We start from the raw sequence: 15,075 nt of genomic DNA on the forward strand, positions 1-15,075 counted from the left end.
GCTGTAAATGGACAGAAGATATAACCAGCAAAACATTTGACATTAAATATTTTTTGCTTTTAATAAAACTCAAATTGACAAAATTCCAGTCTCTCTGGTCCCCCGTGATCAACTCTATCACTTAGTCAGGGTGGATGTTTGCCGCCTCGCTGCTCTGGGTTCCGTGCGGTCACTGGGTGGGTTCTAGGGGGTTGGGGGTGGCGAGCTTCTGGTCTGGGCCCTGGGGGCCGTGGGGCTACTCTGTCCCCGGGCTGGTGCCTGCCACGATGGCGCGGTGGTGCTCCGGGGTGCGCCGGCATGCCTGCGGATTGAGTAGGGGAGGTGGGGTCGGGGGCTGCCTAACTGCCGGGGGGGGGGGCACAATGGCAGGTGTTGTCGGGGTGGGTTTTGGCCCTCTTCCTTAGGGGTGGCTGCCTGGGGGGGGGGGGCCGGGGGGCGCTGGCTCTGCCTCTGGCTGGGCTGGGGGGCTGTCGCCACTGGTTCTCCCGCGCTCTCGCTCTCTGGCGGCGGGGGGGCTTCCCGGCACGGCTCGGGTCCTTTGCACTTTCGGAGGGTTAACATAGTGCAGCATTTAGCAGCTAAAGAGTGTAATCATTTTTTCATGACTGTTTAACATAGTGCAGCATTTAGCAGTGGTGGAGAGAAAAATGGAGCAAAATATTGGACTTCAAGTGGACACAAACACAACTCCAAATGAATGCCGACGTATACTCTGCATACGCTCGGTGTAACAATAAGCAACTCTTTGCTAACAAGATAAACAAGTGATAATATGTTAGAGTTGTTAGCAGCTTGTTTCTACTGACCCCACGTGGCCAAACTGTTGTGCATGTTTAATAAAGACATTCACCTCTATTTGCCTTGTTCTTATCCCAATGAACCTCTTCTGCAATGACCACATTTCCCCACAATGACTGTTCATAATCTTTGTAACCAATGATCAGGTCTTTCTTAAAGATACTGACTAGATAAAGCATGACATGACTGTAATAGTCAACAGCCAACCAACAGCAAACAGTCCCTAGTATATATGGTGGGAAACCCCTTCTTTAAGCTGATGCCGAGTTATCATTTTACTGTCCCGACCCATCCTCGTCCCTGCCATCTGCCTCAAGACATGCAGCTGAAGCATCCTGGAACATATGCAGCGAGGGAGGGCAGGGAGGTAAGAAGGAAGAGTAAGGGAGGGAGATGTGAAGATGCAGAGTGGCCAGGAAGTGGCCCTATTGTTTTCAGGGTCACCTCGCTTTTCCTTTCAAAGCCACTAGAGGTCTGTTCACTCCCCTCAGGCTGTACATCTTAAATAAACAAAACTCTTTGTCGCCACAATCTGTATCTTGTCTGATTTCCTCTCTCATCTGAAAAGGACTGAGGGAAGGGTTTACACTTTAGCTTAACAAAGCAACGTGTGGTGGTTGGTAGGCATACTATATAAACTACAATCAAACACACTACAAGAAGAGTGGAAAGCCATACAAAGCAAACAATATTATTTGATTACCCACTGGAACTACACTAACACAATGTCTATTTGCAAAAAAAGCAAGTTTGACTGTTAGTGTTACAGTTTCACTATGAATGCACCCTGGTAGTATACTATTTAAAATAGGACATATTGCTCATAAGTCAAATTTACCTCTTCCTGGTTTGGCACTGCTGAGTGACAGCATAGGCTCTGACCTGGTGTGCTGTGCCATTGGACAGAGAGGCGCAATGGTAGGCGGGATGGAGCACACCTTAGTAACAGAGTTACTCATTAACTTGTCCTTCTGGGAAGCAGCTGCAGAGTACACCTCGTTCAACCTTTGCACAACATTTCTCCATTTTACAGAAACAACTAAACAAAATGTAGTTAAGACTAATGTGAAATTTGAGAGCGTACAGACAGCAGGTTAACTCGCTGAAGCTCGTGGAAACTACACAGTCAGGTGACCAGGTAAGACTGGAAATTAACAGCTGGTCTTCTAAAAGTGTGAGCTTTGATCTACAGACTGTGTTGCACTATGTAAAGATCACATGACTGTCTTGACTTGCTTGTTAGGTTATAGCTTATCTTGTATACTGGTAATGTAATAATTGTCAAATAATGTACTAGAATGTCACAATGTGCTAAAAGATGTGCTTTGAAAATGCCCCAAAAAATATAAATTCTCTGATATATTCATATGGTAACTTTGGGTTTTGACCAAAAATGAGGACAGACTGAAGAAGGCATTTCCAGTAAAATGTACTTGACTGACTTATTTGAAAACATTGATAGTCATAATTCGGAGCACCACAACAATATCAATCATTGTATGAATTGTTATATACTGCAGTTATTCAGTTCTGTAGCAGTTTATGAAGGCTGTTCTTTCTCGATACTAAAAACACACATATCCAAAGTGCGTTTACATTTCAGCCTAACCTTTACCTGCACCTTTTGCATCTTGGCCATTGTTTCACCCAAAACATGAACTCACCATTAGAAGCACACTTTAACTACATTTGTGCTGTATCTTTTCACTCTCTAAGAAGCACACATTCAGATCTGTAAAGGAGCCTGGAGCTAAAGTTATCATTAATTATCAAATATCATAATTTGTTGTCATCATGCAGGTTATGTAGTGTGTTGTTTGATTAGTTTATGGTTACTGAGTTTGGCTTTTACTCATTGTGTCACTGCGGCCCCTCTGTTGACACATTATGCCAGGGCTGAAAGGCAAAACCCAAACATGACATTTGAAGACACTTCACTTAACTATTATAACCTTGCTTCAATTAAAATTAAAGTGGTAAAAGTACTAGTTTAATCATTATTCAGGTGTAGTTTTCATACCGACATATTTCACACAGACTATGTAAGCTGGATTTACAGTGTGTGAGTTAAATAATCAAGCTCATAGACAATGACTCCGCCAGCTGGTTTTTAACTCGCTGCACTGCACTGAATCAGACCTTGTGCTATTATACTTGACAAACAATGGCACAGCCTGACTCCTCCACACATTTTCAAAGCAAGACAGGAATACAGATCTTGGCAGTGGGATAAGAGACGGAGGCTTGTTGCATGTTGTTCAGTGGGTGTTTGGGTCTAGGGTCAACAGAAGGACGGCTCTTTGTTTTTGGTGTATGAATATCTATAATTATTTTAGCCAGGGAGAGAGTTGTTTGCTTAGTCAATTGCGATTTGTTTTATGAAGCCAATGCATTTTGTGTGAGCAGTTTTCAAAATGCACTATAGAAAAAAATGTAATTCCATTTCGTTACATTAGTTCATAGGTGGAAGAGGAGCTCAGATGTTTCACTTAAAGTGCTCATATTATGCTTTTTGGCTTTTTCCTTTCCTTTATTGTGTTATATATCTTTTTTTGTGCACGTTATAGGTTTACAAAGTGAAAAAGCCCAAAGTCCACCCCAAAGTCACTTACCATCTCCAACAGAAAACACTGTTTACAAACTGCTCCAAACAGCTCTATTGTAGTCCAGCCTTTACTTCCGTGACAAACGTGCGTCACTTTGTAACACATGTTATAATGCTCGCCTAGCTGCTAGCATGGCACGCCATTAATACTCTGCTTCTGACTGGCTAGTAGTCCTTACCTAGCTACTGCGCATGTGCGACTCCCAACAAAGATGGAACAGAAGTGTGATGCCTAACTCTGTAGCTAAAACAGAGAGCTCAACACACAGGGTGAAAAGAGGAACTGCAGCAATGTGCAGTACAACAAAAATGTGGAGTTTTTTGAAAATAAAACCATGTAAACCTATTCTGATATAACCTATAAATACAATAATGAATCTGAAAATAAGCATAATATGAGCACTTTAAGTAAAGGTTCTGATACAACCATGTACAATACTCCATTGGAAGTTAAACGTCCACATTAAAAAAATCATTTTACTTAAAGGGATACTTTGCCAATTTGAAACCAGCTCTGTGTCCCCTTTGTGTGGTCAGTTTGTTTGGATGAACGGTGTTTGGCTTCCCTCTGTTGCGCCAGTGCAGCGGCTGTCTGCCCAGATCCGTAAGATGACGCAAAATGATCCAGCGGCTCTCGACAGACCTCTGCTGCACCGTTCAACACACTGCCACACTGCCCTGATACAGAGCTGGAATTAAATCAGCTAAAAATCTCTTTAAGTGGAAGTACAGGAGTATTATCAGTCAAATGTAAAGTATCAACAGTTATGATACTTTTGACTGATATATTATTATGTATGACATTATTAGATTGTTAATACTGATCCATCTATGCATTTTACTGCTGTATCTGGTCGAGGTGGAACCTTGTTTTTTAAAACTACATTAAATACAGTTCTGTAGATTATTGTTGACCAAGGGTCGGGTCTCAAGAAATGTGAGGGGTTACGAGATGATTGTTTATTGTTTATATGGATCCCCTTTGTCATCAACGTAGTGAAGGCTATTCTTCCTGGGGTCCAATGATTAATGGGAGAAAGAGAATACTCGGCTACACAAATTAGTTTTTGGGTGAAATATTGGACCCTTTGGCCCTCAAACCACCTGAGAGGTTTATAGGGAAAATCTGTTATTGGTGAAACTGCTAACAACTCAGACCTCTGAAACTTGACAAGGGGCCCCAAGCCAATAACTATAGTTGTCAAATAAATGTAGTGGAGTAAAAAGTACAGTATTTACCTCAGAAATGTAATGAAATAGAAGTATAGTATAACTGCATGGATTATTCAGGTAAGGTACAAGTACCTCAAAATTGTACTGAAGTTCAGTTGGAACTTAAGTATAAATGTACTTATTTTTCACCACTGCATGAGTTGACATCTTAACCAGCATACTCACATTTCAAACCATTAAATTGCTTACAGTTAATTTGTCTGTTCAAAGGAATGTGTTCACACTCCACGAGCAGAATCAAATTTGGATGTTTAATTCAGTTTGATGACAGAAAGAACATTGTGCACCCTCTGGCCATCATTAGTGTCTATAAACTGACACTACACTTATAATTTGGGGCACTGAAACAAAGAATGACTAAGAAAAACTGACTCCTCCCTTTGAGAATGTTATTCCAACATAGACTACTGCAGACAAAGATGCAAATGTAGCCTGTTAAACATGCATGTTCACATACAAACACTAACAGCGGTGCACAGTAGAGCTCACAAACACTACTATATCTCACACACAAGATTTCTCGCTCCCAAGCTTCGCTCCAATAACTCCTGGTCCTGTGCTGCTTGGTGTGTATATTTTGTTGTGCTTTGCCTGTGTAAGGACAGAACAGGAAGAGATAAAGGCAGCCCTGTTGGTGTGTTTACAGCCAACACTGCTGAAGAGAATAGCTTTAGGAGACGAAGGGGAAGAGGCCTAATGGCTGGTGCTTAGCAGCCGGATCCCTCTTGCTGTGAAAAATCACCTCAGAGCCAAGAAAGACAAAGAGACACACAAATCTTAATCTGGACTGCAACAGAATGTAATTTTGGAGAAGGAAGAAAATATGGATTTTAAATGGGGGATTAAACAAACAATTTATATTGTGTTAATTAGTGAGCTTTAAAGGTGCTGGCTGGAAGAATTTGTTACCTTTGGACCGAGCCAGGCTAGCAGTTTTCACCCCCTTTCCGCTAAGCTACGCTAACCGTCTCTGGCTGTAGCTTCATATGTAGTATACAGGCATAACAGGGGCATCAATGTTATCATCAAACTCACAGCAAGAAAGTGGGCAAGCATATTTCCAACAATTTTGAAATATTCCTTTAACACAGATTTGTGCCTCCACAAGCCATATCTTAATCAGTTCTGCCTTTACTGCTTCTGTTCATTGCCAACAATCTTGGCAAATGTGCAAACCAAAGCAAGACACATGCATAGTCCTACCAAATGGACTGTGGAGGTGCTGCGGAGTACGAGGTGAGGGGGTCCCTTCTCAGGGCCATCCAATCTCTGTACGACCAAAGCGAGAGCTGTGTCCGGGTTCTCGGCAGTAAGTCGGACTCGCTTTCAGGTGAGAGTTGGCCTCCGCCAGGGCTGCGCTTGTCACCAATCCTGTTTGTAGTATTTATGGACAGGATATCGAGGCGTAGTCGGGGTGGAGAGGGGTTGCAGTTCGGTGGGCTGGGGATCTCATCGCTGCTTTTTTGCAGATGATGTGGTCCTGATGGCATCATCGGCCTGTGACCTTCAGCACTCACTGGATCGGTTCGCAGCCGAGTGTGAAGCGGCTGGGATGAGGATCAGCACCTCTAAATCGGAGGCCATGGTTCTCAGCAGGAAACCGATGGAGTGCCTTCTCCAGGTAGGGAATGAGTCCTTACCCCAAGTGAAGGAGTTCAAGTACCTTGGGGTCTTGTTCGCGAGTGAGGGGACAATGGAGCGGAGATTGGTCGGAGAATCGGCACAGCAGGTGCGGTATTACATTCAATTTATCGCACCGTTAGACGAAAAAGAGAGCTGAGCCAGAAGGCAAAGCTCTCAATCTACCGGTCAGTTTTTTGTTCCTACCCTCACCTATGGTCATGAAGGCTGGGTCATGACCGAAAGAACAAGATCCAGGGTACAAGCGTCGAAATGGGTTTCTCAGGAGGGTAGCTGGCGTCTCCCTTAGAGATAGGGTGAGAAGCTCAGTTATCCGTGAGGAGCTCGGGAGAGCCGCTGCTCCTTTGCGCCGAAAGGAGCCAGTTGAGGTGGTTCGGGCATCTGGTAAGGATGCCCCTGGGCGCCTCCCTAGGGAGGTGTTCCAGGCACGTCCAGCTGGGAGGAGGCCTCGGGGAGACCCAGGACTAGGTGGAGGGATTATATCTCTAACCTGGCCTGGGAACGCCTGGGATCCCCCCAGTCGGAGCTGGTTAATGTGGCCCGGAAAGGGAAGTTTGGGGTCCCCTGCTGGAGCTGCTACCCCGCGACCCGACCCCGGATAAGCGGATGAAGATGGATGGATGGATGGATAAATTGCTTACAGTTAATTTGTCTGTTCAAAGGAATGTGTTCACACTCCACGAGCAGAATCAAATTTGGATGTTTAATTCAGTTTGATGACAGAAAGAACATTGTGCACCCTCTGGCCATCATTAGTGTCTATAAACTGACACTACACTTATAATTTGGGGCACTGGAAACAAAGAATGACTAAGAAAAACTGACTCCTCCCTTTGAGAATGTTATTCCAACATAGACTACTGCAGACAAAGATGCAAATGTAGCCTGTTAAACATGCATGTTCACATACAAACACTAACAGCGGTGCACAGTAGAGCTCACAAACACTACTATATCTCACACACAAGATTTCTCGCTCCCAAGCTTCGCTCCAATAACTCCTGGTCCTGTGCTGCTTGAGGTGTATATTTTGTTGTGCTTTGCCTGTGTAAGGACAGAACAGGAAGAGATAAAGGCAGCCCTGTTGGTGTGTTTACAGCCAACACTGCTGAAGAGAATAGCTTTAGGAGACGAAGGGGAAGAGGCCTAATGGCTGGTGCTTAGCAGCCGGATCCCTCTTGCTGTGAAAAATCACCTCAGAGCCAAGAAAGACAAAGAGACACACAAATCTTAATCTGGACTGCAACAGAATGTAATTTTGGAGAAGGAAGAAAATATGGATTTTAAATGGGGGATTAAACAAACAATTTATATTGTGTTAATTAGTGAGCTTTAAAGGTGCTGGCTGGAAGAATTTGTTACCTTTGGACCGAGCCAGGCTAGCAGTTTTCACCCCTTTCCGCTAAGCTACGCTAACCGTCTCTGGCTGTAGCTTCATATGTAGTATACAGGCATAACAGGGGCATCAATGTTATCATCAAACTCACAGCAAGAAAGTGGGCAAGCATATTTCCAACAATTTTGAAATATTCCTTTAACACAGATTTGTGCCTCCACAAGCCATATCTTAATCAGTTCTGCCTTTACTGCTTCTGTTCATTGCCAACAATCTTGGCAAATGTGCAAACCAAAGCAAGACACATGCATAGTCCTACCAAATGGACAGCTAACAAATGGCCTTTTATTGGTTGTAGTATTTAGAATGTGTTTGCTTTAAAATGTTTACTTTTAAAAACAACCAACATCTAGAAAATATAAAATGTTTTTGTCCTAACATGATACAAACACTAGAAAATGATCAATGAAAGGAGAGGCAGGAGCAACAATCTAGTATGTCAGTTAAAAACATGACCTAGAACATCTTAATGTAAATAATACAGGTCAAAAACATAAAAAATACAGGTGCTTAAACGTTAGACACAAACTACAGTAAGTGCAGAGTGGATGGCATATACAGTGTGAGAACAAAACCTGTCTGACTGCATCCTCACAGCTCTGCAGAAAACACAGGCGGCCAACCTGTAGACTCATCCATGCAAATATCTGGCAAATTTGCAAATAGCTTTACACAAATATCCTCTCTCTTTCAAACCAAAGCCACTATATAGTTCAACATTATGAGAAATATGCTTATTCACTGTCTTGCGGAGAGTTACATAAGAAGATCAACCCCACTGTCGTGGCTGTACAGTACAAATAAAGCTACAGCCAGCAGCAGGTTAGCTTAGCTTAGCACAAACATTGGAAACTGTCCAAAGGTACCAGCACTAACTCTAAAGCTCACTGTTAGTAGGTGTATTTAAACAATGTCTGAGTTGAAAACGCATCTTGTTGTCATGTAAGGGCCCTCTTCATGTTGCACATTTTAATTGCATTTTGTGTCTGTTAAGAGGCACAAAGGCACTCTTTATGATATGCCCCCAAAACTGCCGTTTTAGCTAAGTGGGCGCTCTCGGCATTAGCTGCAGCAGCTCCATGTTGCTAGCACCGATTTGGCTCTTTTTTTTTGCTATCGACAGTACTCATATACGTATAGCGATCAAGATTAACGTAAAAATTGCCCGGAGTTCTCCTTTAAATTTACGCCGTGGCTACGTACGTAAGTACGTGGAGACATGGACCCTACGCCAGAGCCTGACACGCACCTCTCGAAAGATTTAACTACACGTTGCAGCGATGCACGCAGCTCGGCTGTGGCTTGGTAGCGTGGCATTTCCCCCTACTCATTTCCTGGTTCTCCTCCATACACAACATGAAATCAAGGAGAGGGTTACGTTTTCCTGCTAAAGATTTCCGACCACGGTCAGAAAGCACAGGGGAGACACTTTTTTCTCTCCCTATGCCTCTAGTTGGTACTCACTCCGAAGCTAATCGCCGTCACTCTCTCACTCGCTCTACCACACACTCCCCACGCACACACACATGCTGGCCCTGCAAGAGATCGACAAACACACCAACGCACAAGTAGAAACTTCAGGCCACTTACGTAGGCTACGGTGAAAGCTCTGTGTGGAGCCTCTGCACAACCATAAATCAAGCTTTGGGAGTCAGACTCTGTTTAGGCTGGGAGCCGTTGCCAGGCCACCAGCAGAGACTTTGGGCTTTGTATGGATTGAACGAACACAATATAACGAGTCAATTAGTGAGCTTTACAGGTGCTGGTAGGGGAGTTTTGTTGTCTTTCAACAGAGCCAGGATAGCTGTTTCCCCCTGTTTCCAGTCTTTGTGCTAACCTATGCTAACTGGCAGCTGGCTCCAGTTTAGAATAGTCTTTTCATCTAAAGCTCTGCCAAAAAAAGTGAGTAAGTGTATTTCCCAAAATGTCAATTTTTTTTCTTCAAAACCTAATGTTGGTCATATTTGATGGCACTTCCCATCTGCATGGCCTTTATATGTTGGCAATGTGTCATGTTTGTTGTTTTAAACAAATAATGTGCAGTAGGCTGTTATTGGCCTTCGAGAATAATTACGTATGTGTCTCCTGTATTGTAGGAAGCTGTGAAGGATGCATAGTCAGATTCTCTCACACACACACATCAATGCTTTTACCAGTGTTTTGTGTCCGCTAGACCTACGGAGGAAGGTCCTGCAGTATGTGGGACTTCCTGTTTGCGACACACTTTTCCTGTTGTGGATGATATCCTCCTGAGCTCCTGACAGCTTGTACTCAGTTATGACTTCTGGATTTAGAGGATCCTTTTTATGATGACACTCTCACTCTTCATACATACTAAGTGAAATATTTAGGTCATTTGATTTTTCATGTTTTTTGTGTGTGGTTCACTTATAAAATATGTATTTGCTGGCACAAAGAGTCCAAAAGAATTCAAAGCCACAATGGAGGGCATTGTAGTTTACTGATATTCTATGCAACTGAAAAAGCTGTTTTTTAATCTTTTTGCAAGATGCCTTTGTAGGCAAGTGTGTGTGATTCATACTGATTTAATATTTCTCTCTCACACTTTCTTTAAAGCCTCATTTGATTGCAGCAAGAGGACACTGGCTTCATTTCAACTCATAGGATGATAATGCTGCCACCATATTTTACTTGTTACTGAACCGAGGAGTCCCCTGTCACTCAACCTTGCCACCTAGTGGAGCTTTGAAGGTTTAACTACCTTCTGGTCAACAGTAATCTTCCATACAACTACCTCCCTCATCTGGGGAAATGCCTGCCCTGCAACATTTCCCTTTGATCCCATTTATTTTGCACCTGCTGAACATCGTTTGGTGAAGGAATTAAAAACCTTTTTTCCATCTACAGTTAAGAGGCGCTCAATTAGCAGACCAAAAAAAAACTGTTCCTTGATTGACATATGTGTGATATGCACCCATGATCCATGACTTCATGCTAGAGTTGAGGGTGCCCCAAAGCAAGAGCATCCAACAAGAAGCAAATTGAGCCACACAGGAGAAGCCAGTCCCTAAAAGAGACTGGACAAACAGCCAGATGGAACCAACAATTGGCATGCTCTCTACAGCTACACAAGCAACACAAAATTGTAAGAATTCAGTTACAACAGTAGTACCATTTTTATTCTCAGAAAAATGTACATGGACTCTTGCCAGATTTAGTTTTAATCAGATTATTGATATTTTTGGCAAAGACAACCATCTTAAAGGTCTCATAGCATGGTGCTCTTTGGATACTTTTATATAGACGTCAGTGGTCCCCTAATACTGTATCTTAAGTCTATTTCCCGAAATTCAGCTTTGGTGCAGAATTACAGCCACTAGAGCCAGTCCCACAATGAGCATTACTTAGGATGTGCCATTTCTGTGTATGTAGCTATTGAGGAGGAGAGAGGGGGGGGCAAGGTGGAGAGTGGGGGTGTGGCCTTGACCAACTGCCACTTTGCTCGTTTGAAAGCCATGATGCCTCTCTCTCATGGCTGGGCCAAATTCTCTGGGCGGGCAAAGCAGAGAAAGGGGAGGTAACCTTGCTCCGTATGACCTCATAAGGAGCAAGATTCCAGATCGGCCCATCTGAGCTTTCATTTTCTCAAAAGGCAGAGCAGGATACTCAGGGCTCGGTTTACACCTATCGCCATTTCTAGCCACTGGGGACCATAGGCAGGCTGGGGGAAATCATATTTATGTTAAAACAGTGAAATTGTCATGCCATGGGACCTTTAAAACAAGTGATAGATGATTAAATGTTTGGTTCATTTGGTTTGAGGTGGACTGAGCTAAGATTTGGTTATTTAGGGGTTTTCCACAATAACAAGGATGTGATTCATTTTCCTGTTGCAGACACGTTCGATAGCCAGACAGACAAATATAAATCTCACAACTGGGAGTTCCTGGTAGCCGTTCTGGTCACAGCCATCTCCATCTCCATTATCATCGCCCTTCTGGCTAAATGCCAGGTGGTCCGGCGTTACCTGGCCAGCTACAGGCACACACGGCTGAGGGAGACAGACAACGTCAGCCAGTGTCACCCTTCAGGTCTGTTTTTTTTACCCATAAAACATACCATAATATAGCAAACCATCATTTGTCTTTGTGCAGTACGTAGAAATGCTGCTATTTTTGACACTACAGCTTGTTAGTTGTATAAGAACAAACTGTGATACTTTTGTTTTACTATTTAACTTCCTCCTAGTTCACGAAAGCTTTTACATTTAAGTCTGAAATAAATATTGGAATGCAGAAAAATATAAATCAAAAATGCTAAGCCTCATGGAGGATTTTCAATGTCTTTCAGCTCATTGTTTAAGTTTTACTGCTTGCTGTTTTCTGTGAAAAAAGTTCTGATAAACTGACGCTACCTGCCCAGCACCAAATGGTAGCCAGACAAAGCTGGGTGCAGACTGATCTCATGAAGTGGCGTTGTATGACACGCCAATTCGTATGCCATTATTGGCATGTTATCAAGATGCATACTCGCTTTTTAGCGTATTTATCAACGCCGTTTGGCCTCCATTGACTTACATTACCTTGCGATTGCATGTGAATTGACGCTGTTGCGAGTAGTATGAAAGGGCGAAAATCCGCATAGGCAGGTTGGTTGGGGTGGAGGATGGGTAAAACACAGGACTTTCACCCAGGAGAGCAGGGATTGTGTCCCGCGTGTGACCTTGTGTCCCACGTGTGATGTTTCCTTTCCACGTTTGTTGTTTTCCTAAACCCAACCAGTTCTTCTGTTCCTAAATCCAACCCGCGTGACGTTCCTAAACCCTAAACCGTAGCGTCGCGATAACACGTAGCCTCGCGATAACACGTAGCCTCGCAATAACACGCCACGTGGCTTTAGAAAGTGCCACGTGGCGTGTATGTTTACGCTGTGACGTTGCAGACTGCCGTCCGCTGTATAGAGCGTAGACATACACGCGGCTAGCTCAAAATGCGTACAGATAAAAGTGGCGTGTATGTTTATGCGAAGTCATGATATCACGTTGCTGGGTGTGTGAATAAGCAACTGTTTTTGTCTATACAACTTTAAGAGCTGTTGTCAATGTCTTTTGTTTTGTGGTCAAAAACAATTGTTAAACACCAAACAATTTCAGCAAGGGTTTGGTTAACCCTTATATTACACAATGTGGCTTGTGCTTTATACGGTACAGTGTGTGTTTGTAAGGAAAAAAAACTACAATCTATCATGGTCAAAAACTTGAAAACATTTCAATAAGATGGTATTTTTTCCCTTTAAGACCCACTCTCTGCTTGTGCAATAATAAAAACACTCATCATTAAAAGCTTATTTGGGAGTAAAATGTATGTCAAACTTCGTCTGACAACACCAGTTTATAAGTCACTGTTAAAGAAGCTGGCTGTCAGGCTGTAGCCTACATCAATGTGACATTACAGCTTTCAATCTTTTGCGTTTTTCTAAACACCAACCCCATTGTCACTTATAAATAGGACATACCTTTAAATGACTTTAATGCAGTACAACTCTTGTGTTTCTATCACTGCTTCCAGGCCTGGAGGGGGAATTTGCCATGCACATGGGCCGTGGAATTAACCCTCACTGCCTCCCTCCTGTGAGCGAGGAAGATGATGACGGCTTCATTGAGGACAACTACATCCCGGCCAGTGAGAGAGCGAGGGCTGAAAGAGCAGCGGAGAACATGGAGGACACAGAGGAAGAAATGGATGAAATTGAATTTACCATCGCTTAGAGGGACTGTCTCTACACCTCCTCGGCTGTATAAACCCCTGAAAAACAAATTCCACTTCCACCTTTCCTCTATTTTTAAGTAAAATCCATATTGTCGATGAGTAAAAGGTTAGGAAAGCATAAAAATGTAAATACCAGTGCTCAAGAGCGTCTTAATTTTAAGATGGCACAGAATGACTTAATTCAAAGTGCATTATTATGGCAGTATCTTTCAATGCACGATCTGTGGATCCAGAAAAGTCCCCATAAAAATATAAATAGAAGTCAATTTTGTAATATGTTTCTTAGTTATAGGATAATCAAAGGAACCAAATATTTGTTTTTTTTAAAGATAATTTTTTGGGGGGTTTTTCCACCTTTAATTTTGATAGGGGAGCTAGGGGGGAAGACATGCAGGAAATTGTCACAGGTCAGATTTGAACCCTGGACCTCTGCGTCGAGGAATAAACCTCTCAGTATATGTGCGCCTGCTCTACCCACTGAACCAACCCAGCCACAAAGGAACCAAATTTTGTCCTGAAACAGTAAAAATCAGTGAAAATAGATAAATTGGTCTTCTACAAATATGAACATTTACTAATCACCTTTGTATCTGTGACTGAGTTGTTTGGTTAAGTGATTAGTTGAGTTGACAACACAGATTATGCAACAAAAATATATCTCTGTATAATTCAGACAAATAACCACAGTTGTGTTGAATTTAAACAGGAACATTTCACTTTACAAAATGTTTGTCAGTGAAAGAAGCAAATGTGTAGATAGATACAGTGTGCATGTGTGTAAAATATGACTGAAGGCCTTTACTGTAATTAAGCAGTAGCAACTGAGCAACATGAGGACATTGTGATGCTCTGCTCTCGGTCAGATCAACAGCTTTATGAGAGACAAGCAAAATTAATGTATATCTTTAAAATGTATGTTGTTACAGCATCACTGTACATTGTGATTTTTGTTTTTTTCAAAAGCTAAGGTGCCTTTTACATATGCTTAAAACAGGTACAACTACTGCTAGGCTACAAAAAAACGTAGGCTGGCTCAATTAGGCTATAGTAAAAGCATTAGCCTACCAGTTACTTTCCATTTGGCTGCTATTTGAAGAATGGTAACAATAAACTGTGGCTGTACTTCATTCACACTGCATGATATGGTTTGGTCAGGAAATTGTAACCCTTAATAAAATAGTGTCGCCTGGACTGCCTGCATGGCTCAAGTCTATTTTTAAATCCAAACAATGGACTCCAAACTTCTGAGGACTATAGTTTCACATCTTGGTCTTGATTGCCGTTTTCTTCATTGGTTTACAAACTGGATTCATCACACTCACATTTCGTTTTAAACTTTACAACACTGGTATCAACAACAGTGATTAAGTCTGACAACTGAACAACGAAGAGGCCTGGAGCGTTTTGGATCCTCTGAGACCATCCAGCTGATGAGAGCGGTCTGACAGGTCTGTGTGGGGCTGTCAGGCGAGGCTCCTACCCGGAAACACGGCGCGTAAAGTTCACACAGACAAGCCGGAGCGAATCCGGAACAATACTGATTCCGTCTTCAAAATAAAAGTGCAGAATTTGAAATAGCTAGCTATTGTGGGTGTGCATCATAGACTGCATACAATGGTGTGTACATCCATATAAATTAGCATTGGTGCACTACCTTAGTGCATTTACTCAGG

The 15,075-nt window shown here is 42.7% G+C and overlaps 1 protein-coding gene across 1 annotated transcript; it reads left to right on the top strand.

Annotated features, from left to right (window-relative positions):
• Positions 1 to 1,742: 1,742 nt before the first annotated feature.
• c9h1orf210 (chromosome 9 C1orf210 homolog) lies at positions 1,743 to 14,598 on the top strand. The gene is made up of 4 exons (XM_078258482.1): positions 1,743 to 1,936; positions 10,251 to 10,779; positions 11,531 to 11,725; positions 13,202 to 14,598. The coding sequence occupies exons 2-4, from the start codon at positions 10,728 to 10,730 to the stop codon at positions 13,399 to 13,401; spliced, it is 447 nt and encodes a 148-aa protein (XP_078114608.1). The 5' UTR covers positions 1,743 to 1,936; positions 10,251 to 10,727; the 3' UTR covers positions 13,402 to 14,598.
• The last annotated feature ends 477 nt before the right edge of the window (positions 14,599 to 15,075 follow it).

The sequence above is a fragment of the Sander vitreus genome, chromosome 9 (genome assembly GCF_031162955.1).
Source record: "Sander vitreus isolate 19-12246 chromosome 9, sanVit1, whole genome shotgun sequence".
In the NCBI taxonomy this organism is placed as follows: Eukaryota; Metazoa; Chordata; class Actinopteri; order Perciformes; family Percidae; genus Sander; species Sander vitreus.